The sequence below is a fragment of the Acinonyx jubatus genome, chromosome C1 (assembly GCF_027475565.1).
Source record: "Acinonyx jubatus isolate Ajub_Pintada_27869175 chromosome C1, VMU_Ajub_asm_v1.0, whole genome shotgun sequence".
NCBI classification, from domain to species: domain Eukaryota; kingdom Metazoa; phylum Chordata; class Mammalia; order Carnivora; family Felidae; genus Acinonyx; species Acinonyx jubatus.
The window spans coordinates 42,509,886-42,533,453 of record NC_069381.1 but is presented as its reverse complement, the minus strand read 5'-3'; the positions used below and the strand labels follow the sequence as shown (position 1 = coordinate 42,533,453).

General features: G+C 52.1%; 1 protein-coding gene across 10 annotated transcripts in view; it reads left to right on the top strand.

Annotated features, from left to right (window-relative positions):
• The first annotated feature begins 16,779 nt into the window (after positions 1 to 16,779).
• The window catches only part of LRP8 (LDL receptor related protein 8), a 76,410-nt gene continuing 69,621 nt past the window's right edge, over positions 16,780 to 23,568 (top strand). For 2 of the 10 annotated variants that reach the window (XM_027059139.2, XM_027059138.2), the window contains exons 1-2: positions 16,781 to 17,024; positions 17,799 to 17,918. In XM_027059139.2, the coding sequence (XP_026914940.1) occupies positions 16,916 to 17,024; positions 17,799 to 17,918 (229 nt within the window). In that variant the 5' untranslated portion in view covers positions 16,781 to 16,915. Of the gene's footprint in view, positions 17,025 to 17,798; positions 17,919 to 23,568 lie in introns of all 10 variants that reach the window. The other 8 variants (XM_027059142.2, XM_027059140.2, XM_053214059.1 and 5 more) reach the window with 5 other exon arrangements.

The window sequence follows — 23,568 nt, the reverse complement described above, 5'->3', positions numbered from 1 at the left end:
CTGTGCCTAAGCAGCACCTCTGAGCAGTAGCCTCAGAGATTAGTTAAACAAAGAATGGAGCACAGCAAATGCAAAGGCCTGGAGGTGTGAAGGGGTGGGGAAGTAAGAAGGTGCTACCGAATGTAAGATTCAAGGAGTGAGATCCTCAAGAGGCCAGGTGGGGAAAGGAAGACCTAACCTGAGAAGGGTCGTGAATGCCAGACCAACAGTTAGAGGGTAGTGGGAGCCATGGCAGGGTGTTAGATGGGGGAACAACAGGTCCCATCCAGGTTTAGAAAGACCCTTCTGGCTGAGTGAGAGGAAGGACTAGGGGAGAGAAGAATGGAAGTAAAGAGAAGAGTGAGGAGGCCGGGGAATTAGCCAGGTGAGGGAAGATGGGCACCTAGCCTGGAGTGGGCAACATGGGGGGAGACACGTGGTGGAATCAGGAGAGTGAAGAGGAGACCAGGACCAGGCTGGGGCCTGACCGGCTGTCTGGCGAATGGCCTGTCAGACTGCAGTCCTCCTGGCCAGCCCCCAGCCTGGTCTGCCTGGCAAGCCCCAACCCAAAGGGCTGCCCCACCAGGCACAGGGGGCTGGAGGCTCCAGCCTGGACTCCAGGGATCCACAGCACCTTCTGTTAATGGCAAGAAACTGGATCGGCACTGTTGACCTAGTGCCTGCCACGCTGAGTGTGGAAGAGGCAAATTAAACCAGCGGGTGAAGCTGAGCCGACGCAAAGTGCCTGGCTCCTGAAGGCTTTGGGTATGCGGCCCCATGGGAGAAGGAAACTGTCCTGATTGAGCACCTACTATGTGCCAGGCATGGATGCTTTAGATGTGTTTGATCCTTACAAACAGCAAAGCAGTCGATATTGTTCCCAATTTGTAGATGGGGAAACTGAGACCCAGAGGGGCTAAGTAACTGAGGGCTATGCTTTCCACTCCACCATGCTACTTGCTGAAAGGAACCAGGCAGAAGGTCCACGGAAAAGGTGTTTATGATCAGCTCAGCGATGGATGGGCTGCCTGGGAGGGGTGAGTGGCCTGTCCCAGATTGTGCAGTTAGAGGCAGAGTGAATGCTCGTCAGTGTCTCTGTGGAGGGGAGGGGAGGGAAGGGAAGGGGAAGGGAGGGCAAGCTATCTCTGGGCTCCCTTCCAGCCAGGTATCTCACGGTGTAGGAAGGCCTGAGCCGAGGGGCAGCCTTGCCCCAGCCCCAGGCTCCCAAAGTACCCCTTCTCAGAAGCAGAGTCCCCTTCCTCAAGCTGGGCCTGAGGCTCTGCAAAGCCAAGAGACTGCCACATTTGCTCTGTCTCTATCACATAGCCCTGGAACCATCAACCCCACAATCCAGGCCCAGAGGGTAAATGGGACTGGCCCAAGTCAAATGTATGTCCTTGAAGGATTGGACCAAACCCATTATTTACTGGTGTCCAAGAATTTTGGCCACTGTCTAATCAGCTGGGCCCTCCCTGCCCTGGCTACGATGATGCCCCCAGCTTCTGGACACCCACCTGCTAGTCAGATCTTCTCAGGGGACCAGGAAGCTGGAATTCCTATGGCTCCCAGTGCTGTTCCCAGTCCTGCCCTTGCAAACGCTGCACACACCAGCACAGGTGTGCAAGCCGGAAGTGGGAGAGGCCATAACGTGGATTGATTTTTAAAATTTTTAATGACATCACTTTTCTTAATGTGACTTGAGAGCCGGGCAGCCTGTCCTTCCCCACTGCTTGGGGCTCTACCTTTTGGGTCTTGGTGGCATCTTTCAGGCGGCCAATCACAACTGGAGGGCCAACGACCAAAGCCCACCAATTCTGCATGTTCTGGACCTGGTGAAGGGGATGCAGACTCAAGATTCCCAGCTCTGCCCCCACCTGTGGGACCTTGAGCAGGCTTCCTTACATCTCTGGGCCTCAATTTCCCAGAGGGTCCGAACATTCCATGAGCAGGACACAGCCTGTATAGTAGTCTATGTTCCTGTTTATTTTAATCAAATTCGTTGGCAACACTTAAAATATAAAAGATCAGGGAATTTCGCACAAAAATCTAGATTTTTCACTTTTTTTGAAAAATCAGATCCAGCCTCTGTGGGTCCCCCCTCTACCAGGAAAACAATCCACTGGAGCGAGTCACATTCTCCAGTCCCTACAGACCACACCAGTCCTGGAAGCTGGTGGGTTCTGTACGCCTGAGTCAAGTTAGGGACCCCAGGCTCTTGTCTCATGGTTCCCAGAGTTCCTGGCCCAGGCCTGGTCATCGGATGCGTGGTGGGCTGATGAATGAATGAATGAAATGAACACCGAAAAAATGGTAATAATAATAATGCCCATTCCCTGTTCCTAGAGGGGCACAAGGGGGGTCCTGGTGTTTTGTAAATTTTGAGGTTCTGGGAGTCATAGTAACAACAAATACGTATGTAGCACTTATCAGGTCCCCAGCGCAAAGTAAGTTACTTCTGTGATCTCATTTGTTCCTCATGTGGCCCTATGATGTGGGACCTCTTCTGCCCTGGGGTGGAGGGGTAAAAGGGAACAGTATACCACTTACAGGGCTGGTGGGAGGATTCACTTAATACAGGTAAAGTGCTTGGAAAGAGCCTGGCACACAGCAGGTGCTTCATAAGTGCGAGTCATCAACACACAAGTCAGGGACTCTTACTAGCGACGAGCTCATGTGGTGAAAAATGAACCCACCGAAGCTGGGAGACACTGAAACCTGGCCAAGGTCACAGTGCAAGTGTGAGAGGATTCTCGAGATGGGAAACACGTGACTTCCTGTAGCTGGGGCAACCGCCATGAAGGGGTTTCCGATGAGGGACTGGGTTTAGGAGAGCGTCTCTGGGAAGGGGCAGGGAGACCATCAGGGCAGAGGGCTGGGGCCACAGTTTGGGCTTTGGCACTTTGGGCTTCTTCCATTCCTTCCCCAGGTTTGCAGCTGGTGAGTGGAGGCTGCCACCTTGCAGCCTGTGCCCAGCCCCTTTGCCCCACTACCCTATGAACATAGAGCACCATGCATGATCACATGCTGGGCCCTAAACCCATACGGGCTATGGACACAGGCCCTGGGGATTCCTGTCCCAGACTGTTCTGACTGCCATTACTCCGCCCCAGGCACTGGCTGGGGACACAGGCCATAACCACCAGGACAGAGAGTTAACAGGCTGAGAACAGTGCAGGAGAGATGCCACCCATCTCCCTGGAAACCCGAGGCCGGGCTGGCCCAGCTGATGCAGGAAGGAGGCATTTGCCTCCTGTTTTCCATCCTGGGGCCTCCCCCTCCACTCAGTTCCCTGAACCTGGCCTGTAACCCTACAGGGGGCCCCATGGGAGGCAAGATCACATCCTTTGCCTTCTCCTGTCCTGTATCCCGCCCCCTCCAGATCCTCTTAAGTGAAGACACTTTTATGACATTGTTCCAACATGTCCTTTCCAAGCTTGAGCCTCTGTTTAAACTATTCCCTCTGCCTGAAGCCTCCTCCTCTGGAAAGACTTTCTTTTCCCTGTCCCACCTTCCTCTGGAATCCCATGGCCTTCACAGCCTCTGTCATGCTCCCATCACACGCCATCATGACTGTGTGTCTGTCTCAAAACTCTGGTCTATGTACCTAAGAGTTTTACACAAGCACATAATCCCCTCCTCACACACAGCAACGCCCTCAGAAACATGCAGCCACACAGAAACGTACAACAGCTCTCTTCCATAGGGTACACCCAGGCACCTAAACCCCAACTACCAAAGGTACATGCATACATCTGTGACCCCCTAACCAAGGCACCCGTGCACATGCTTGCACTCAAGCAAGCAACAGGGTAACATCTGTGAATGTACATATCCTCCCGCACACCCACGTGTACGCACTCACAGCACACGTCCAAGCACATGGGGACGCAGCTACCCCCACAGAACCTGCAGAAATAGCCTCTACACTCCCAAACACACACGCCAGTATACAATCATGCAGAAACACGCACCGCCACCCAGCGGTGGGATCACACACGGATGTGCTGACGTGCACACACACTGAAGTCATTCCCCAGGGTGGGCTGGCCGGCTCTGGCCCGAGGCTGGGAGGACATCTCCTCGGAGACAGGCTGGAGGCCACGTAGCGGGGCCTGGGAAACCAGGCCGCCACCTCCGGCTGGAGCTCAGGCCTGGAGAGGAAGATAAATGATGTGTGTGTTGGGCTCCTGGGTGGAGGGTCCTGGGAGGGAGGGGTCCTCTTGGGCTGATTCCCGGCTCCCGTTTTCTTCTGGCCGCTGTGCTTTCAGACCACTTCGGGCCCAGCAAGCTGCTGCCCCCAGACCAGGCCCCAGCTGTTGCTTCAGGCACCCGCGGCAATCTTGTCTTTAAATAGTAAGAACAAACGCTTAGCAGCATTTGCCGAACACAAGGCCAAAAGGGGAGAACTCCACCCCAGGGGCCTCCAAGGCCTCCCCATGGTCCTGGGCCTGACAGCACTGACATCTCAAGCCTCCTTGACACCTCTGACAGGTGGGATCATCCTACTCACTTTAAAGGTGTGGAAACGGAGGCTTAGAGAGGTGAAGGGACTTGCTCAAAATGACACCACTGGTGCAGAAATGGGCCACCTTTCCTGAAGGAGCTCCAGGTCTCTGGGTCCCCAGGCCAGTGCTGGGTCCCCCGAGCCCTCACCTGCCATGCAGAGGCAGGGAGACCTCTGGGTGGGGGGGCATCTTTCTTTGGATCTGGGTAGATTTTGCTAGGGAGCAGTGTGGCCTTTCTGGCTCTGGGAAGCCACCTCCTGGACATGCCAGGATAGGGGCTCTGGGCCTCAACACCTTAGGCGTCAGTGGAACAGCAGCGGCTCCTGCTACCTAGTCTCCCAGCCCCACTTCCGGGTCCTAACAGGCGGTGGCCCAGTTACCAGGTGGAGGCAGGATCCCCGGCAGGTTCAACCCCAGGCTCTTACAACCCCTGATCTGAAGGAGTCGAGTGTCTCAGGCTGTCCCAGGTGCTGCGAGACGACCGCTGGACCTGGCACGAGGGTTTAAGAGATGACAGCAGAAAAAGTTCAAAGGTAGGAAACCTCAACACCAGGCTGATTGCCTTTAATTCAGCCAAACAGCCAGAGCAGAGAGCAACTTTAGAAGAAGCCTGGGCGCTGGGCTCTCCCCCCAGGAGAGTGGGAACTCCCAGAGTGAGGCTGGACAGATATATCCTGCCCCTCTCTGGGCCGCAGCCTCTCCAGCTGCTGGACACAAGTGGAGACTTTCAGACTATGTTCCCCGTTGGGGAGGTGGCTTGGGTGGAGCGATGCCAGCTACGGGCCCCTGGGATTCCTCTTTGCCCTGCAACAGAAGCACGCGGTGTCACCACGGGCTCGCCAGACTTACTTCTTCCTCCTGGGTGCCCAGGAAGACTGCATTTCTTGCGGTCTTGCCCAAGGTGACAAAAGCCAGCAGCTGGGGTTTTTTGAAAAGGGTGTTGGCAGAGGTGATGTATGCTGCTCCCAGGCCCAGCTAGAAAGCTGCTAGCGTGACACTCTTTGCTCTCTCCCTTACCTCCCACATGGCAGTGCAGTGAAGTCACATTATATACAGTGGCACTATAATGTGGAAGGAACCTGATTCCTGAGTTGTCACGTGGAAAAGGGATGCTCAGGAGAGCCACTGACCCACATTGTAGTTGTGTGAGCAAGAAATAAACTTTTATGGTGTTACCCCATTGAGATTTCGGGGTTTATTTGCTACCTTAGTAGAGCCCAGACTAGCATGACTAATATGTTCTTCGATAGATTTCAGATCTGGAGGTTTCACACAGATTTTTCTTTCTTTCTTTCTTTCTTTCTTTCTTTCTTTCTTTCTTTCTTTCTTTCTTTTTTGTAGGCTGTGTGCCCAACGTGGGGCTCGAACTCACAACCCTGAAATCAAGGGTTGCATGCTCTACCGACTGAGCCATCCAGGTGCCCCCAGATTTTTTTATAATGTTTTTTTATTTTTGAGAGAGAGAGAGAGAGAGACAGACAGACAGACAGACAGAGCATGAGCAGGAGAGGGGCAGAGAGAGAGGGAGAAACAGAATCTGAAACAGGCTCCAGGCTCTGAGCTGCCAGCACAGAGCCTGAAGCAGAGCACAAACCCATGAGTCATGAGATCACGACCTGAGCATGAGTCATGAGATCATGACCTGAGCTTAACCAACTGAGCCACCCAGGTGCTCCGGTGCCCCCAGATTTTTCTTGAAGAAAGAATTCTACGACTAAAAATCCACATCCAAGATGTCCTCTCTCAAGGTCTCCCAGCTCTGATGTTTTGGGATTCTATATTCAGAGAGCTGTGGAGCAGTGAGAGCCAGAAGTCTTGAGCTTGGTCCTTGACTGTGTGGCCTTGGGCAGGCGACACACTTTTTAGAGCCTCTGTGTCCTCATCTGTAGAGGCAGTGATACTTTGCCAACAGGGGTGCGGTGAGGATCCAAAAGGAACTGGAAACTGTAGGTGGGGGGATTGGGCTTCAGGGAATGCACTTTGCATCATTATACACATTCCATCCCCAACCCCCACTCCAGGCAAGGACAGGGAGAGACTTTGCTTTATTTCTAAGTGGGGTACCTTGGAGTCCTGAAATTTCATTCATCTATTCACTGAACAAGTCACTGCTCTAGTTGCAAAGGGTACAGCAGTGACACGCCAAAGTCCTTGCATCTGGGTGTATATCCTGGTGCTGTGCTGAGTCCTGGCCCACAAGTCTCGTCTCTGCAGCCGACTGCCTCTGCTCCATGAACAGGGATGGCTCACGCCCATTGAAAGCTTACTATGTTCCAGCCCCTTTATGATTCCATTAAGCCTCCATGAGGTAGCTACGTTCTTCATCCTCATTTTACAGAGTAGGAAACCGGAGTCACAGTGAGACTGAGTCACTGCCCAAGGTTACACAGGTAGAACTTGGCAAGGCTGGGATGGGAACCCAGGGCTCGCACACAAGACCACTGAGCATTTCTGCAGAGCGTGTCACCTCGGCAGAGCGTGTCAGCATGGGTGTGCGGGTGGCCACAAGGGATGCAGGAGGGGAGCCTGGGCTGGGGTGGGCTTCCAAGACCTAGCAGAATAGTAAAATCTCTTTATTGTTTTGTCTCCTTCTGTGTCTCTGACTGTCTCCAGTTTTCTCCTTAACCTCATTTGATACAACTCTTCCTGACTTCATAGTTCTCGGAGCCTCACCGATTCTTTCAGTGCCTTCTCCCCACCCTCAGGATATGGACCAGGTCCCAGGCTCGGCACTCAAGGCCCCCAGGAGGTCTCCTTTGCAGGCTTGCTTCCTGTCCCTGTGCTGCCCTGTGCCCTGTGCTCCGCTTAGATTGACCTGTGTGAACTGTCTTTTCCGAGTCCAGCTGGCTCTTTTCCACCACTGCTCTCTACATGTTGTTTTCTCTGCTGAGACCACTCTTCCCCACTTGTCCCACCCAGCTCCCCACAGTCTTCCCTGGGTCCCTGGGTTGGGCTATGTTTGCACCCTTGCTGGGCCACACCCCAGGCTATGTCACTACCATGGTGTGCTGGACTGTCACAGTCTCCATGTCCACCTGAACCTTGACAGCTCCTCAAGGGCAGGGCCAGGTTGGGTCCCCACCATTGCTCAGCATAGAGCCTGGCACAGAGGGGGTGTCATTGATCCTGGGTGGCCCTGTACTGTGAGTGAAATTTTAGGGACCTCTAGAGGACCATCCCATACTGAGTGACAGGTGGAGAAGAGGGCAGAGTGGGACCTGGGGTAGGATGCGGGGTGAGGACCAAGGCATAGGGAGGTCAGAGTGGCCAGAGGGGTTCATCCGAGGTCCCAAGGACAGATACCCAGACTGGTTCAGAAGAATGCCCAGGCCAAACCACAGATACCCTATTACATTGCAGCCAGATCATGGCCCTGGCATTAAAATTGCATATATTATGTAGTAGTAGATACATACAAAATGGATGTATGACACATGTTTATAAGAAATAAATAGGCTAATTATGTAATTTATTATCCAAGTCAGAACCTTTCTGAGAAAGAGGTTGTGATGAATAATTATGTTGGGACAACAGGTGTAAATCTGGGAATACCAGATGTATGACCACCCTGGATATGAAGCATAATCATGAAAACCTTTGAACCCAATAAAACCATGAGAGTGTGACTAATACGTGGGCTTCATCCTTTCCCCATTCCCTTGCCTTCCCTACAGAAGAAACTGCTATCTAGAATTTTGTATGAATCGTTTCCACAATAAAAAAAACCCAAAACCAAAACACTTGTATTACATACCACATATGTATGAAAACCTAAACAACATAGTTTATTTTTGCTTGTGTTTGAACCTTAAAAGTGTTGGATCATGTTGCATGGAGTCTTCTGTGACAAGCTTTTCTCACTCAGTGTTATGTTTCTAAGATTCCTTCACATAGTTGGCTGCGGTTAGATATGATTCATTTCCACTGCTGTCTGGGATTTCATTATATGGAGATAGCACAATTTATTAATTCATTTTCCTGCTTAAAGACACCAGCTTGGTTTTGAAGTTTTTGCTACTGTATGTTTATTTTTGAGATAGATAGAGAGAGAGAGAGCACTGAGAGAGGGAGGGGCAGAGAGAGAGAGGGAGACACAGAATCTGAAGCAGGATCCAGGCTCTGAGCTGTCAGCACAGAGCCTGACGCGGGGCTTGAACCCACAAACCATGAGATCATGACCTGAGCTGAAGTCAAACGCTTAACCCACTGAGCCACCCAGGTGCCCCTATTTTTTTTTCTTTTTTTTTTTTTTTTAATTGAGTTGCTGTCTTCTCTTATTAACTTGTAAGAATTCGTTATGGATTCTGAGTAGTAATGCTTTTTTTGTTATGTGTGCTTCAATACATCCTCCCAATTTATAACCTGCCTTTTCAACAGTCAGAAAAAAATTAACTTGGAAGAAGCAGAGACTATGCATAGTGATAAACACTTTAACAAAAACAACAACAACAAACATTGTTAACATCCTCAAAAAAAAGAAAACTACTGCATCCATAAAAAAAAAAAAAAAGACAAGATACTATGCAAAAGCAGTGGTCAGAGAACAAATAAGGAGCTCTTGGAAATGTGCTCAGAAAAAGGGAAAAAAAAGCAACTCTGTAGGGCATTGAAGAAATTTTCCAGAATGGAGAACAAAATGAGGTGAGAAAAAAAAAATATATATATATATATATAAAGAATGTAGAAAAGTGCCTGGCTGGCTCAGTCGGTAAAGCCTACAACTCTTGGTCTCACGGTTGTGAGTTCAAGCCCCACGTTGGGTGTGGAGATTACTTAAAAAATATAAATAAATAAAAATAAAAATAAAAGAATGTAGAAGACCAGTCCAGAGGGCCAATATTGAAATAATTAAAGACAGTCAGAAAGAGAAGAAAAAAACAACAACAAAAGAGAAGGTGGAGGTGAGGAAATCATTATAGAGGTAGTTCCAGAAAATTTTTTCCAGATTGAAGATGAATTTCCAGAACGAGATGACCTACTGCGTGCCCAGCACAATGAATGGAAATAGATTTTACCCCAAGACACACTGAGGACACAGGAGACTAAAAGCTTCCAGAGAGAAAGAGTAGGGCTCTGATAAAAGATGATGAAACAGAATGACATTGAACTTTTCGACAGAAACTAGAAGACACTGGAGCAAGCCTTCACAACTCAGAAGGAAAATGATTTCCAACTTAGAATTCAATACCTAGTTATGCTATTGAGTAAATGTGAGGCACTTTTAGAAATGCAAGGCCTCCAAATATATACCTCAAATACCTCCTTCTAGAAAGCTGTGGGTAGGTGTTCCTCCCAATCCAGATGTGAGTATAAAAAGAGGAAGATGTGGGGGGGCGCCTGGGTGGCTCAGTCGGTTGAGCGTCTGACTTCAGCTCAGGTCATGATCTCACGGTCTGTGGGTTGGAGCCCCGTGTCAGGCTCTGTGCTGACAGCTCAGAGCCTGGAGCCTGCTTCCAGTCCTGTGTCTCCCTCTCTCTTTGCCACTTCCCCACTCTCACTTTGTCTCACTCTGTCTCTCAAAAATAAATAAATGTAAAAAAGTTTAAAAAAAAAAAAGAGGAAGATGTGGGATGTGGGAAGCAAGGGATTTGACATAAGAGAAAAGTGCAGAGAAACCTCCAGGTGACCGTGAAGGGAGAGTCCAGGACGAGAGCTGAGCAGCTGGCCCTGCCGTCCACCCGTCCAGATAGAGTCGTCAGAGATCTGCAAGGACTTCCTCCACACGAGTCAGTGAGTCCTTAATATGGGTGATTGTGTTAAGAGGAGATTTACACAAATTGAGGGAGAGTTTGGGGATGAATAAGGGATGAATACATAGAAAATTAAGCAAAGAATAAAACAATAAAAATAAAAAGAATCAATTATTAATTCCAGGAAAGACACAAAGTTGTGCAGGAAAAAAATTCATCATGGCACACTGGGAATAGCATTTATTTTGTTGTGATCACATAAAAATCCTCCCAAGATATGCCATCCAAAGCATAGGCAACAAAGGAAAAATAGACAAATTGGGCTACATTAAAAATAAGAGTTGTGTATCAAAGGACACAATCAACAGAGTGAATAAGCTACTCATGGGATGGGAGGAAACCTTTGCAAATCATGTATACAATAAGGGGCTAATATCCACAATATATGAAGAATTCCTACAATTCAACAACAACAAGACCAAACAACTTGGTTTAAAAATTGGGCCAAGAACTCGAATGGACATTTTTCCTAAGAAAATGTATAAATAGCTAAGAAGCACATGAGATGATCCTCAACATCACTAATCATCAAGGAAATGCAAATCAAAACCACAGTGAGATACTACCTCATACCCTTACAATGACTACTGTCAAAAAAGTAAGAGCAAAAGCAGAAGATAGCAAGTGTTGGTGAGGATGTTGAGAAATTGGAGCCCTTGTGCCATGTTGGTGAAAATATAAAATGGTGCAGTCGCTGTGGAAAACAGTATGGAAGTGCTTCAGAAAATTAAAAATAGAATCATTATATGACCTAGCGACTCCACTCCTGGGTATATACCCAAAATAACTGAAAGCAGGATCTTGAAGAGATATTTGTACACCCATATTCATAGCAGAATTATTCACAATAGCCAAGAGATGGAAGCAACCCAAGTGGCAATGGGCTTATTTATTTATCAATGGATAAATACATAAACAAAATGTGAAATACACACACAATGGAAAATTGCTCAGCTTTATAAAGGAAGGAAGTTCTATAGTACACTACAACATGGATGAACACTGAAGACACTGTGCCAAGTGAAACAAGCCAATCATAAAAGAGCAAATATGGGGGGGCACCTGGCTGGCTCAGTTGGAAGAGCATGTGACTCTTCATCTTGAGGTTCTGAGTTCAAGCCCCACACTGGGCATAGAGATTCCTAAAAAAACTCCAGCTCTTCTGAGAGTACATAGCCAGGAGGCAAGAAACCAAGGCGGGGTTGGTCCTGCTCTGCCTGTGGTCTGCTATGAAACCGTGAAACGCCTTCATCCTCTCAGTTGCTGGGTGTCTCCATCTGTGTCATGAAGGGGTCCTTGCAGCTAATAGCAATGATGTTCATGGTAACTGTAGATAATCGTTATGGAGGCTTACTCTGTACTCTTAACTCACAGAAACAACAACAATACCAACACTTATACAGGGTGTGCTATGTATCGAAAACTCTTCTGAGCACTTTATGTATACTAACTTCATTCATCCTCACGAATTCTATGAGATGGCAATTCTATGAGTGTGGCAACCAGTCTCCAAGAGGCTCACGGTGATTTATGTCTTCTGGCTGGTATGCTCCTGTATGGTCCCTTCCCACATGGACGAGAGCTGACCTGGGTAACCAGTAGGATATTGCAGAAATGATGCAGTACAACTTCCACAGTTAGATCATAAAAAGACATTACGACTTTCTCCTTGCTTTCTCTGTCTCTCTTGAATGGGTAACTGTGGGAGAAGCTGGCCACCATGTTGTAAGAGCACTCAAGCAGTCCTGTGGAGAAATCCATGTGGTGAAAAACTGAGTCATACTGTCAAAGCCAACAAGAACTTGCCAGCCATGTGAGTGAGATAACTCAGACCCTCCAGCCCCAGTTAAACCTTCAGAAGGCCACAGCACCACTAACATTGTGACCCAACTAAGCTGCTTCCAAATTCCCAGCCCATAGACACTGTGAGAAATAATAAATATTTATTGTTGCTTTAAGTTGCTAAGTTTTGGTGTATTTTGTTATGCAGTCATAGATAACTAATACTATTAGGTAACATTGTCATCCCCATTTTATAGATAAGGACACTGAGGCACAGAGAGCTCAAATAACTTGCCCTGGGTCACACAGTTAGCAAGTGATTTAAACCCTAGCAGTTTGGACCTATATAAGTACACGTAATGAATGAGAATACCTTTTTTACAGGAATGAAGATATTCTGTCTAGCCAGAGAGAGTAAAAGGAAAAAATACAGAGAAAAGTGGCAAAGAGAAATTAGCAATTGGCTCACAGTACAGCGGGAAAGACTTGAGCTAGACTTCTGTAAACTGAAGGCCATGGACAGTGGGAGAGCTCTGCTGCCCTTACAGCTCAGCTGTGATTATCTCAGGTCGTTGGTTTGTTACCCTGGCTGGGTGGGTGACATAGCCTTGGGTACCTGGGCATGGGAATCTGACCCCCCTGAGCAGCACCACCAGGGGTTATTACCCTGCACTGTCACTGTCTGCCCCCAGACCAGAGATCCTCAAAGACAGGGACTTAGTCTTGCTCATCTGTGCCTCACCTAGCACAAGTCCAGTCAAGGAAGTCTGGGGAGATATATGCAGAAAGCCTTTAGGCTCTGGCTGTGACCTTTCTGGATGAGGCTGGAAGGCTTCCCAGAGGAGGAGGCATTTGAGCTCAGGCTCAAAGGATGGAATAGAAGTCAGACAGTGCAAGAGTGTTCTAGGCAGAGGGTACAGACTGGCAAAAGCCTGAAGCTCCAGTTCTTGTGGGGCCAAGGTGAGGGAGTGGAGCGTGCATCGGGTGAGCTGCTGGGCCCCAGCAGTTCTGGAGGCAGAACATGGAGGCTTGGGCAGGGCAGAGTGACGTGCTGACAGCAGATGGAATGACATTTGTTTCTTTCTCGTGGCAAATTCACTGCGCTTGGGGTTGGGTTTGAGGGTTTTCTTCGGACACCCAAAAGCAGACACAGTCTGTATGCTTGCTTGAGTCATCCCAGGATGGAGAGAGAGGACAGGTGGGGACAAATCACCCAGGCAGCAAAACCTGTACCCCAGTGTCCATTTGGTGTCTGGTGTCTGTCAGGGGCTGGGCTTTCTCCAACTGCCCCCCCGCCCCCGGAATTAGCCAACTTATGTGCCCTGAAAACTTCCCAGTCCTGCCACCTGGGTTCAAATGTTGGCTCTGTCATCTACTAGCTGTGTGACCTCCCCATTCCTTAATGTGCTCATCTGCAAAGTGGGATAAACACACAACCTGCCTCAGGGGGGATATTATAAGGACTAAATGAGTTAAAGCATTTAAAGCACTTCGATGGTGCTTGCCCCCAGCAAGTGTACTGTAAGATTTAGATGTTATCATTACTTGATATGGTTTACCTGTTAACCTTCTCGAGTATTTAAGCATCATTTATCAAACGCTAGTTATGCGGCAGGCCTTGTACTTATCCTCTGAAAATAAGGATGAGTATGACATAGTCCTCCTGGGGGTACAGAAAACTTCAGCAAGGCAGAAACAAATATTGGTCAAATGTGCCCCATGCCAGAGACCCAGAAGTTCAGGAGAGTTGTTTCCTGTCCTCAGGGAGGTCACAGGCTGACTAGGGAGAGAGGGAAGTGGCCCAAGTTGGCTGTGGACTGAGGGGAGCCTAGAAAGCCTCTGATGTGGGCTGTTGAGAAAGAAGGAGCTGCCCATCTTGGCCACTGGATCTGGGGGAGACCATATGAACAAAGATCTCCCTTGGGAGGGGAAGTCAGTGAATGCCTGGGCTCAATCTTTATTCTTTGAGTGTTGGGAAGTCACTGGGGGTTTTTGAAAAGGGAGTTGTGTTTGAATTAGAGTAACATAAATAATGGTTAATATGCGCCAACTGTATACTTCATCCTGTGCATACATAATCTCATCTAATATAATCCTCACAACCCTGTGAGATGAGTTCTGTCATCATTCCCATTTTAGAGGAAGACACTGAGCTACAGAGGTTAAGTGAGTTGCCCACGGTCACATAGCTAGGAAGGGAATGAACAGATTTAAACCCAGGCAGTCTAACCCAGAGCCCATGCTCTTAACCTCTCTAACCTTGCTGCCTCTGAACTGCAATCCACACAATAATCTTAAAACTAGAATCTACCTTGGAAATTCCCCATCTCCCCCATTTCTCAGATGAGAAACTGAGGCTTAATGATGGGGACTGACTTTCTTAAGATCACAGAGTGGAGGAGGAGCCGCTGACTTGGAGAGGTCATTCTGGGCTACACGAGGGACTCCATCCTGGGCTCCATAGTCCCAGGCATCCTGTTGTCACAGCAGGCATCACCGGGCTTGGAATAAAACCCAGACTCCTTGCTGTGACCTACAAAGCCCTCATGTGATCAGAGCCTTCCTGACTCCCTCTGACCTCACCTGATGCACCCACCTTCTCCTCACCAGCAGGTTCCAGCCCTGTCATGCTGTTCCTTTTGCCAGGAATGCCCTTCCACCTGGTCTTCATGTTGTTGGGCATTTAGTCCATTTGGGCTGCCATAACAAAATACCATAGACTGGGTGGCTTATAAACAACAGAAATTCAAGTCTCACAGGCCTGGAGGCTGAATGTCCAAGATCAAGGCACCGAAAGATCAAGACACCAGTGGATTTGGTATCTGATGAGAGCCCACTCCCTAGTTCACAGATGACTGTCTTCTCAGTCTCCTCACATGGCAGAAGGGCCCAGAGATCCCTCTGAGGCTTCTTTTATAAGGGCACTAATTCTATTCACGTTCTAATTGTCTCCCAAAAGACCCACCTCCAAATACCCTTGCACTGGACACTAAGTTTCAACATATGAATTTTGGAAGGACACACACATTCAATCTAGAGCATCCTTCTTGCCATTCAGGGAAATGTCACCTCCTCAGAGATGCCTTCTCTGTTTACCTGTTATTTCCCATCACTCTCACATCACCGTGTTTTATTTTTTTTCATAGTAGTTAGGATGATCTGAAATGATCTTTTTTGTTTTCTTGCCTTTGTGTTTTCCCCTCCCAAGGAAGTTGTAAGCTGCAGGAGAACAAAGAGAGACCTCCTGTATTTCTACACTGTATCCCTGGGCCTCAGATAATGCCGGGCACAGAGTAGGTGCTCCATACGTTTTTGTGGAAAGTGTGCATGCATTTCATTGTGTGTTGATGGCCTGTCTCCCCACCAGTCAGGGACTTCACCAGGACTGGTACCATGTCTGATTCACCTTGTCGCCCCTAGGCCCAGGAAAGCGTTGGCACAGAGCAGGGCTGGGATACAGTTGTTAAATGACTGAATGAACAAAGGATAAAAGGGGTAATGGCAAGAGCACTTGCTGGGCTCTCTGGAGTCTGTGCCCCTCTTCTGTGAGGTGGCCACAGCCATCGCCAAGGGGCTGCCCCCTGTGGGAAGGAATATGGCTCAGTAATAGGGCTGCTGATGAGACAGTGGCTTCCAGGCCTGGGACTAACAGCTCCTGAAGCTCCCTCTTCTGCCCCTCTGTCATGGAGGAGAAGGGGCAGGGGGAGATGGAAGGGGGGGATTTCTACTGGGCCTAGACATCTGCCAGTCTGTCTCTTTTAGTGGCCAATGCCCTCAAACCTTATTTTCCAAAGAAGGTTGTGTGGGCTCGACCTCACTTACCAGCAGGCAGCTAAAATCTAGTTCCCAGTCTGTTCTCTGCACCCTGGCATGAGTGAGATGGGACTAGGACCCTCCAGAGACGGGGACTTCTCCTTCATACAGAGGGTGGACAGAGGCCCTGGGTGTGTGTCCCCTATAGGCAGGGATAACACATTCCTTTTGTGGAGCGCCACAGTCCCCTCCCTTGTCCATCATAGCAAAGAATTTGGTGTTGTCCCTGCAGGTCCCCCCGATTGCCCCTTTGCCTGGCGCCATGGAGAATGCTGAAAAGGATGAATGCATAAAGTCCGTGTTCCAGACTGAAGCCACCTGCCTCACATCCTCAGCCACGGTCACATGAGCATGTAATATGCACAGAGGCACATGGGCACATTAACCAGTTCCACACATGCATCATATCTGGGTGGGAGCGGATGAGGCCTGCTTAGGTCCAGTCCAGCTCCCCCAGCTTCTCCTGATCTCACACGCCTTCGTATGGAGACCCTGACCCACCACCAGCACCTCTGTCCCATGTGCACACTGCACAGGCCTGTGCACCAGGGAACATCATCTCCCATCCAGCCCAGGTTCACTCTTTCTTACTCACCCTTCAGCCTCCTATCTATCAGCCTGTCACCTCCTCCAGGCAGCCAGTGCTGCTTTCCCTCTGCTACCTCTGGGGCAGGGGCCTCGCCCGGCTCATTCCAGCGTCTGCGGCTCCCACTCGCCAGCGGGCCCTCAGCAGGGTCACCGCGAGCCAGCCGAGGGAGGAGTGGACCAAGGACAGGAGGGAGGAGGGAGAGGCGGCGGCGGCGGCGGGAGGAGCGTGGGGCGGAGGCGGTCGCGGGAGGGGGCGCGCGCGCCGGCGGCGGCCGCCCAGGGCCGGGGCCGCGCGCCTAGCCTGAGCCCGCCCCGCCGCCGAGCGTCACGGAACCTGCTTGAAATGCAGCCGAGGAGCCGGGGCGGGCGGCAGCGGCGGCGGCGGCGGCGGGGGCAGCGGCAGCCCCGGCGCCGCGGCAAGGACTCGGCGGGCTGAGGCGCGGCGGCGGCAGCCGCACGGGGTGCGCGGGGCGCGGCGGCCGGAGCCCGGGGCCCGCCATGGGCCGCCCCGAGCGGGGCGCGCTCCGGCCGCTGGCGCTGCTGCTGTTGCTGCTGCTGCAGCTCCAGCATCTCGCGGCGGCGGCAGATCCACAGCGCGGCGGCGAAGGTGCGTGAGGCTGGTCCCTGGCCGGGCTCTGAGCCGCCAGAGCCGCCAACAAAGCGCGGCCCGGGGACCGGGATGCGGGTTGCGCGGGGGCCCCGAGCCCGGGCCTGGGTGGGTTAGGCTTTTCGGGACCCAGTTATCCTTCAATTTGCCCTCGACCCCCTCCCCCGCGGCTCCCGGTGTTGTTGGCTCTGCCCTCTGGCACCTGCTCCTGGGGGATGGGCCCCGTGGGGGCCAGGCGGGCCGGGAACTTTACAGGTTAGGGGTGGTCATTGATGATTTTGGGTGGGCTGCGTGAATCTCGCCAGTGGGGTTTATTTGACACGCACGCCTCGCGGCGGCGGTGAGAGCTGAGCCGGGAGACTTCACCGCTTGACAATGCGTTTCCGGCGACCCCTGCGCGCCGCGGAGAAAGAGGGGCTGCGTGCGAGGGGGATGTGCCCGCAGCGCCTAGTGCTTGCGTCGCGGCGTGTTCGGGGGCTCCCTGTGGGCCATGTCTGCGTAGATCTCTGGCTATGGGCCGTGAGTGCGAGTGAGTGTTCTAAATGGGGGGTATAGTCAAATCGTGTGACACGGACAGTGTGCTTGGCCTCGTCGTGCCACGGAGTAGCCCGCCATCCCGTTACCATTCCCCTCCTTCCGGATCGAGGGGGCCCGAGGCCTCCCGAGGTCGTTGGCTCCATCATCGCCCCCTCTCCTGCACCCCAGTAGACCCCTCCCCCCAGCCAGGACTGCGCTATCCGCCACCCTGCTCACGACCCCATCTCCCCCGCGCAGGGCGGGTCAAAGAGTGCGAAGAAGACCAATTCCGGTGCCGGAATGAGCGCTGCATCCCCTCCGTGTGGAGGTGCGACGAGGACGACGACTGCTCGGACAACAGCGACGAGGACGACTGCCGTGAGTGGCCGGCGGGGGAGGAAGGCACCGGGGCGGGGGCGGGGGGCTCCTTGCTCAACGCACACGTGGCTGCAGCCGCCGCTGGGCCACCTGCATGGATCTCACTGCCAGGAAGCTGCCCAGGCGCCGCCTTCCTTAGTATTGGGTGGCCCTTGGCGACCCAGCGTGAGCTGGGCGTCCAGCGTGTCCTAATGGGGTCGGGGGCGGAGCCCCAGTCGGTGTGGCCCAGGAGGATGGCGCGCCACGCCCGGGTTGCTGGGCCGGAACGGGACCGTCCCTGTACGCGTCTAGCTTCCTGCGATCGGGTCCTCCTGGACTCCTGCGTCGGCCCCACGGAACGCACCGGTGTTTCAAAGTTCCGGGCAATTCCGGGCTTCGCCAGGCGCCTTTCCTTGCTGGTTTTTTGTGAATGAATGGGCTCCCCGGGGCCCCTGATTGGCTAGGCGAGGACCACCCCATAGGCCCCCGTGGCCGGAGCGGCCAATCGTGGAGCCGGAGGGTGTGCAGTTTTCTGGCACCCAGGGTGCAGGGGCCCGGACCCGGCCCCGCCCCGGCCACACCTCCGCGTGCATCTCTTGGGTTGCTAGAGCTGGCAAGGCCCTGGCGCTGGCTCCCGCTTCTTTTCTGCCTAGTCACGGTGGAGAGTTTTTTGTGCCACCCTAGGCTCTACTGCCAGCCCGGCTCGGGCATGAGTCATGGGGCAGACTAGGAAGGAGGGGGCCGGGAGGAACGGTTTGCTTCCTGGAGAGGGCCCGAGGATTGCGAGGCTGCGCGTGAACCCTCCGTGGTGGCCGTGTGCACGTGGCGGGCCTTCTTTGCTGAGTGTGGTGTTTGTACACTTGGGCGCTACAGCTTTGCAAGTTCTTTCCTGGGGTGTTTGTGGGACAGAAGTGAGTTCGCCGGCAGTTACCGTGAAGGAGTGTATTTCCAGGAACAGAAAAACAGAGCTCTTTAGAAACAGACGCAGGTGGTCATTATTCATCGTTACTGAATGCCTGCTCTGTGCCAGCACTGGGGCACTTTGGACAACAGGCCCACTCCTGCAGGCCAGGGAGGCCCATAGGCTCTGCAGGAGGGCAACAGGTGGACAGATCCACAGCACCACACAGTGGCAGGATGGGTAGAGGGACACCTGGACGGACACTGTGTGTTGAGTCCTTGAGGCTTTTGTGTGTGTTTGTTTGTTTGTTTGTTTGTTTTACCGTGGGTTTGCCAGTCAGCCTCTGGATTCATTCTCAGACCCAGCCCAGAGTTGGTTCTGTGTTTTGGCCCTTCCTGTTCTGTCTCCATCTCTTCACCTGACCACTCGGACTAATCGTTCTTGCCCTGTATTTGAACACCAGTTCTCTTCGTGTAATTGGAAGTAACGAGACTAACATGTGCTGACCATTCATTAGCTGTGTGCCCGCACCGTGGTGAGCGCTTATCTTGCATAAGCTCCTTTAATCTTCTGAACAGCCCTGTTTTACAGACTAAAGAAACTGAGGCACTGAGAGATTAAGTTGAGCTATTGAGCTGCTAAGTAAGAGCTTGAATTTAATTCTTAGCCCAGTCATAACCCTCACCATTTATTTCCCAGGGCTATTGAAACAATGAAAATGGTAGTGCTGGAGTAAAATATTTCAGTGAGTGTCCTCCCTGGGAGTTGTTCTGTGGTTCCCCTTAGAGCGGGAGTGCCAAGGATGAGGCAAGCAAAGGGAAACTGCGAGTCTGGGTTGGTTTTACCTTATCTCCCTGGCTCTGTACAACAATAGTCTTGTGCGGGTTTTTCCTGTCATCCCCGTTTGTAGAGATAGGGATGCTGTCTCAGAGAAGTTGAGTGATTTGCCCAAGGTCACACAGCTGAGAGTGACAGAACTTGGTCAGGATGTCCACGTGCCTCCTAGCTTAGGAGTACTGCCTGCTGCAGTGGGGAGTGTGGTGCAGAAGGACCCAAAAAGGTGACCCAGGAGCTGGAAAGCCATGCTCTGAATGTTGGGCCTGTTGTGAAACTCTGGGGAAGATGGAGGAGCGAAGTAACGGGTGGCCCTAGATGGGACCAGGAGAGCTCTCACAGCCAATCTGGGCTCCTGCTTTTCTTCTGAGGTAGATGGAGTGGAGTCGCAGGTGAAGAGTTAGTGAACATAAAAGCAAATGAGGTTGAGGGCTTGGAGTAGGAAGGGTGGGGGCTCTGTTGTTAGTATCAAGTATCAGTCCTTCCTGGCTTAGTTTTTCTGAGCGTGTTTCCTCATATGCCAAGTGGTGCATCATAGGTTATACGCGTGGAAAGTCTTCAGATGGGGTTGGTTGGCGGAAGGGAATGGATGAGTCTACACCTCCTTAGAAAGGGACTCCAGGAGCCATAAAGAGAAATCTTGAAGAGTGGGGACGGGGGCTTTGGGTGACTATGTCGGGCTACGTGTTCAAAAATGGTCTTTCGTCATTCCTTGCTTCCTCATGTGGGGAGTTTCCCCCACTGTGGGCCGCCTGCCCAACCTGCATTTCCTTGAAGTACCCTCCCCTCAAGTCTGTTGGCTCCTCCCTGAGCAGTCTACTCTGCCTTATACCTGACCCCCTCTTTGTCACTCCGACCCTTCTATCCCGTGAGAGAGCCTGAGCCACTCTACCTCTGGACCTCTCTGGGCCTGCAAAATGGGTGTTGCCCTCTGTCAGTTAAGTCTGTGTGAGGCAGAATGAGTGCAAGCTCCCAACGGGGCCAGGATGCAGCCCGCGACTACCAATACCCTATGGAGGCTGGAGGGAGGAAGCTTTTACATTGAGGAGGCCAAGGAAGACTTCCTGGAGGAGGAGACAGCTAAGCCAGGCCTTGAAAGATGGTAACTAATATCATTCGCTCAAGGCTTACCATTTAAAAATAGGTGGTGCGGTCCCCATGTTGTGGAGGAGGAAACAAGAGTTCAGAGAGGTGAAACGACTGCCCCGCCCCGGAAAGTCACACAGCTCCTCAGGGTTAGAGCAAGAACTCAGACCAAGGCCTTCTAAGTCCTGATCTTCATCCACAGTGGGTGGGACTTGGCACTTACCGGAGACACTGGTAGAACCGGGAGGATGGGGAAGTGAAGCGCTCATGGGGCTTCAGCTCCTAGCTCAGAAGAGCTTCAAAGCGGAGGAAAAGGCTGGAAGCCTGAGGACTATGCTCAAGGAAGCCCAGAGGCGGCCCAGGCAGGCAAAGTGAGGTGGGATCCCTGACTGTGGACCTGGGTCACGTAGGCCAGTTGGCTCCTTGGCCTCAGTTTCCTGTTGCTCTTTAGTGTCTGGGGACAGAGACAGGGGTTCTGGTCTCTGGCCAGCCCTTTGCTCCCGGAGTAACAGCAGCAACAGTGAACACTTACCGCGCCCTTGCATTGGCCCAGGCGTTGTGCCGAGATTCCACACGCGTCACCTCATTATCCTCGGTTCTGTAAAATGGGGCAAGTCTCTGAAGTACCTGCATTAGCCCCATTTTACAAAGGAACAGAGCAGTTAAGTAACTGGCCCATGGGCATTTGATGTTTAAGTGAAATTGCTGAGGTGTGAATGCAGGCGGCCAACTATGGCACCTGTGCTGCCCCAAGCACCAGCTGATGACCTCAGGCAGGACCTCCCAGATCTCCATTTCCTCCCTTGAGGTGACATCAAGCCTCCCCCCACCCCCTCCCTCATGCCCACAGCTCTGTGCTCCTCCTTGGGGCCGGGCTGCGTGTACAGGTAGACTGGTTTCGTGCTCAAATTCTTCCACCTTGTTCATGCTTCTTCAGCTTGCCCTTGTACTCCCAGCCCCCATCAGCCCTCCATCCTAGGTTTAATAAAAAATGGCCGCAGTGAGGTCTCCCATGGCTGAGAGTTCATTAGCTGGGCAAGGCCAGGCTGCAGGAGCACTGAGGCTTGCTGGGAAGCAGCCTTGTAAATAATTAAAGCTCGGCCACAGCTCCCAGCTGGGGCTTGCAGCCAGCATCTGGCCTTCAGAGGGCTGCCTGGCCTTGGCCCCGGTCTCACACCCCAGACCCTAGGCCCTGCTTCATCCCCTTTTTGGATGGACTCATCAGAGAGACAGTATTACTCCCCTCTGAACTGTGACCTCCATGTGACCAGGCAACGCCACCATTCACAGCCTTCCTGAGGCTCCCACATACCCACAGGATAAAGTCAGCTTAGACCTCTCTGCATTTGGCTCTCTGTGACTGGCTCCTGTTGCCATTCCCCTCCAGCCTCTTCCTTTGAGCCCGCAACACTGAGCTGTAGCTTCTCTCTCACTCTGGCCTTCCTGCTGCTTCTCACCTCCAGGCCTTTGTGCTTGTCATTTCCTCTGCCTGGGTCGCTCTTTCTGCTCCCTCACCTGGCTACCTTCTTATTGCCATCTTAGAAGATTCAGTGCGGGTGTCCCCTCCTCCAGGAAGCCCTCCCTGCTACCCTCTATTCCCAAGGCCAAGATACAGGAGTGAAGAGAGTGAGAAGGGACTTAGGGAGCCGTGTTGAAATCGTAACTCAGTGGGGCCCTAAATCAGACACACATAGTTTTCTATCCCAGCTGGGACCTTTGTTTGATAGGCCTTGGGGGTGACGATAGTCTCTCCTTCCCAAAGATATTCTGAGGATTGTGTGCCAATGAGGCAGTGTGCCTGATGAGCAGCAGGTGTTCAATGAATGGTATTAGGTGTGATGGTTCTCGGAGGGAGGAGCTTCGCTGAGTCTCTAGGAACCTGACTGCTGGGGTCTCTGCAGGTCACCCAAGAGCCCCCTGCTTCCCCCGCCTCCATTTGCTTAGCAAGATGTCGGAAGGTTCCTGCACTGGGGATTGCCTCAGCCAGTGGGCTTCCCGGTAATGGTGGATGTGGTGCCAAGGCCATTTAAATGGACCTGGATGTGGCAGAAAGGTACCCAAGGAGGGGTTGAGGGAAGAAATGAGCCAAACAGGCCTGATTGGTCTCAGTGGGTGAGTGGCCTGGGGCCCTGGGAGAGGCAGAGGATGGCTGCCCTCAGGCCCTGTGTTGGTCCCGAAGCTGGTTTCCGTCCTGTCTGGCCTGTATTCCTTTCCTCCTGGCTGTGCCTGCTAAAGGAAGGAAACCCTACAGCCCCCATAGCTCCGCCCAGCAGGCCCCAAGCTTCCCTGTCTTCTAGATCCAGGCTTGTGCCCCCAGGGCCAGCCCCTGTGAGCCTTGGGAGCGTTTGCTGTAGACTCTCCCTCAGGGTCTTTCCACAGGCCCTCCCTGGACAGAGTTGTGCTTTGTGAGCCCCTCCGCTTTCTCAAGACTGCAGCCCCCTCCTGCCCTCCACCCCCCAGGGGCAGTAGGCCTTAGGGTTGGTTGGCTCCACCCTCCCTAGTTGTCATTGGGCAGCTGGCTTGACAGTTTTTCCCTCCCTGGGGAAATACCAGCAGCAGGTGAAGCCAGAGAGATGCCCCCTGGGGAGAGGATAGGGAGCAGGAGAGTATAGGACCGGATTGTACCCCCTCAAGCCATATAACCAAATGGAATCCAGCTCTCCTGGCTCCAGGGTTAGTAGTCAGAGCCCTGGGCCAGCTCTGCCCCCAGGAAGCCAGACCTGGGGCCCCACTTCTAAGCAGCGCTGGTAACACCTGCCCCCCCCCCCCCCCACTTCCGAGATCTTGCATATCCAGATCACTGAGTCTTTGAAGGCCTGGTGGAGAGGCCACCGCTGGCCAGGTTGCCTT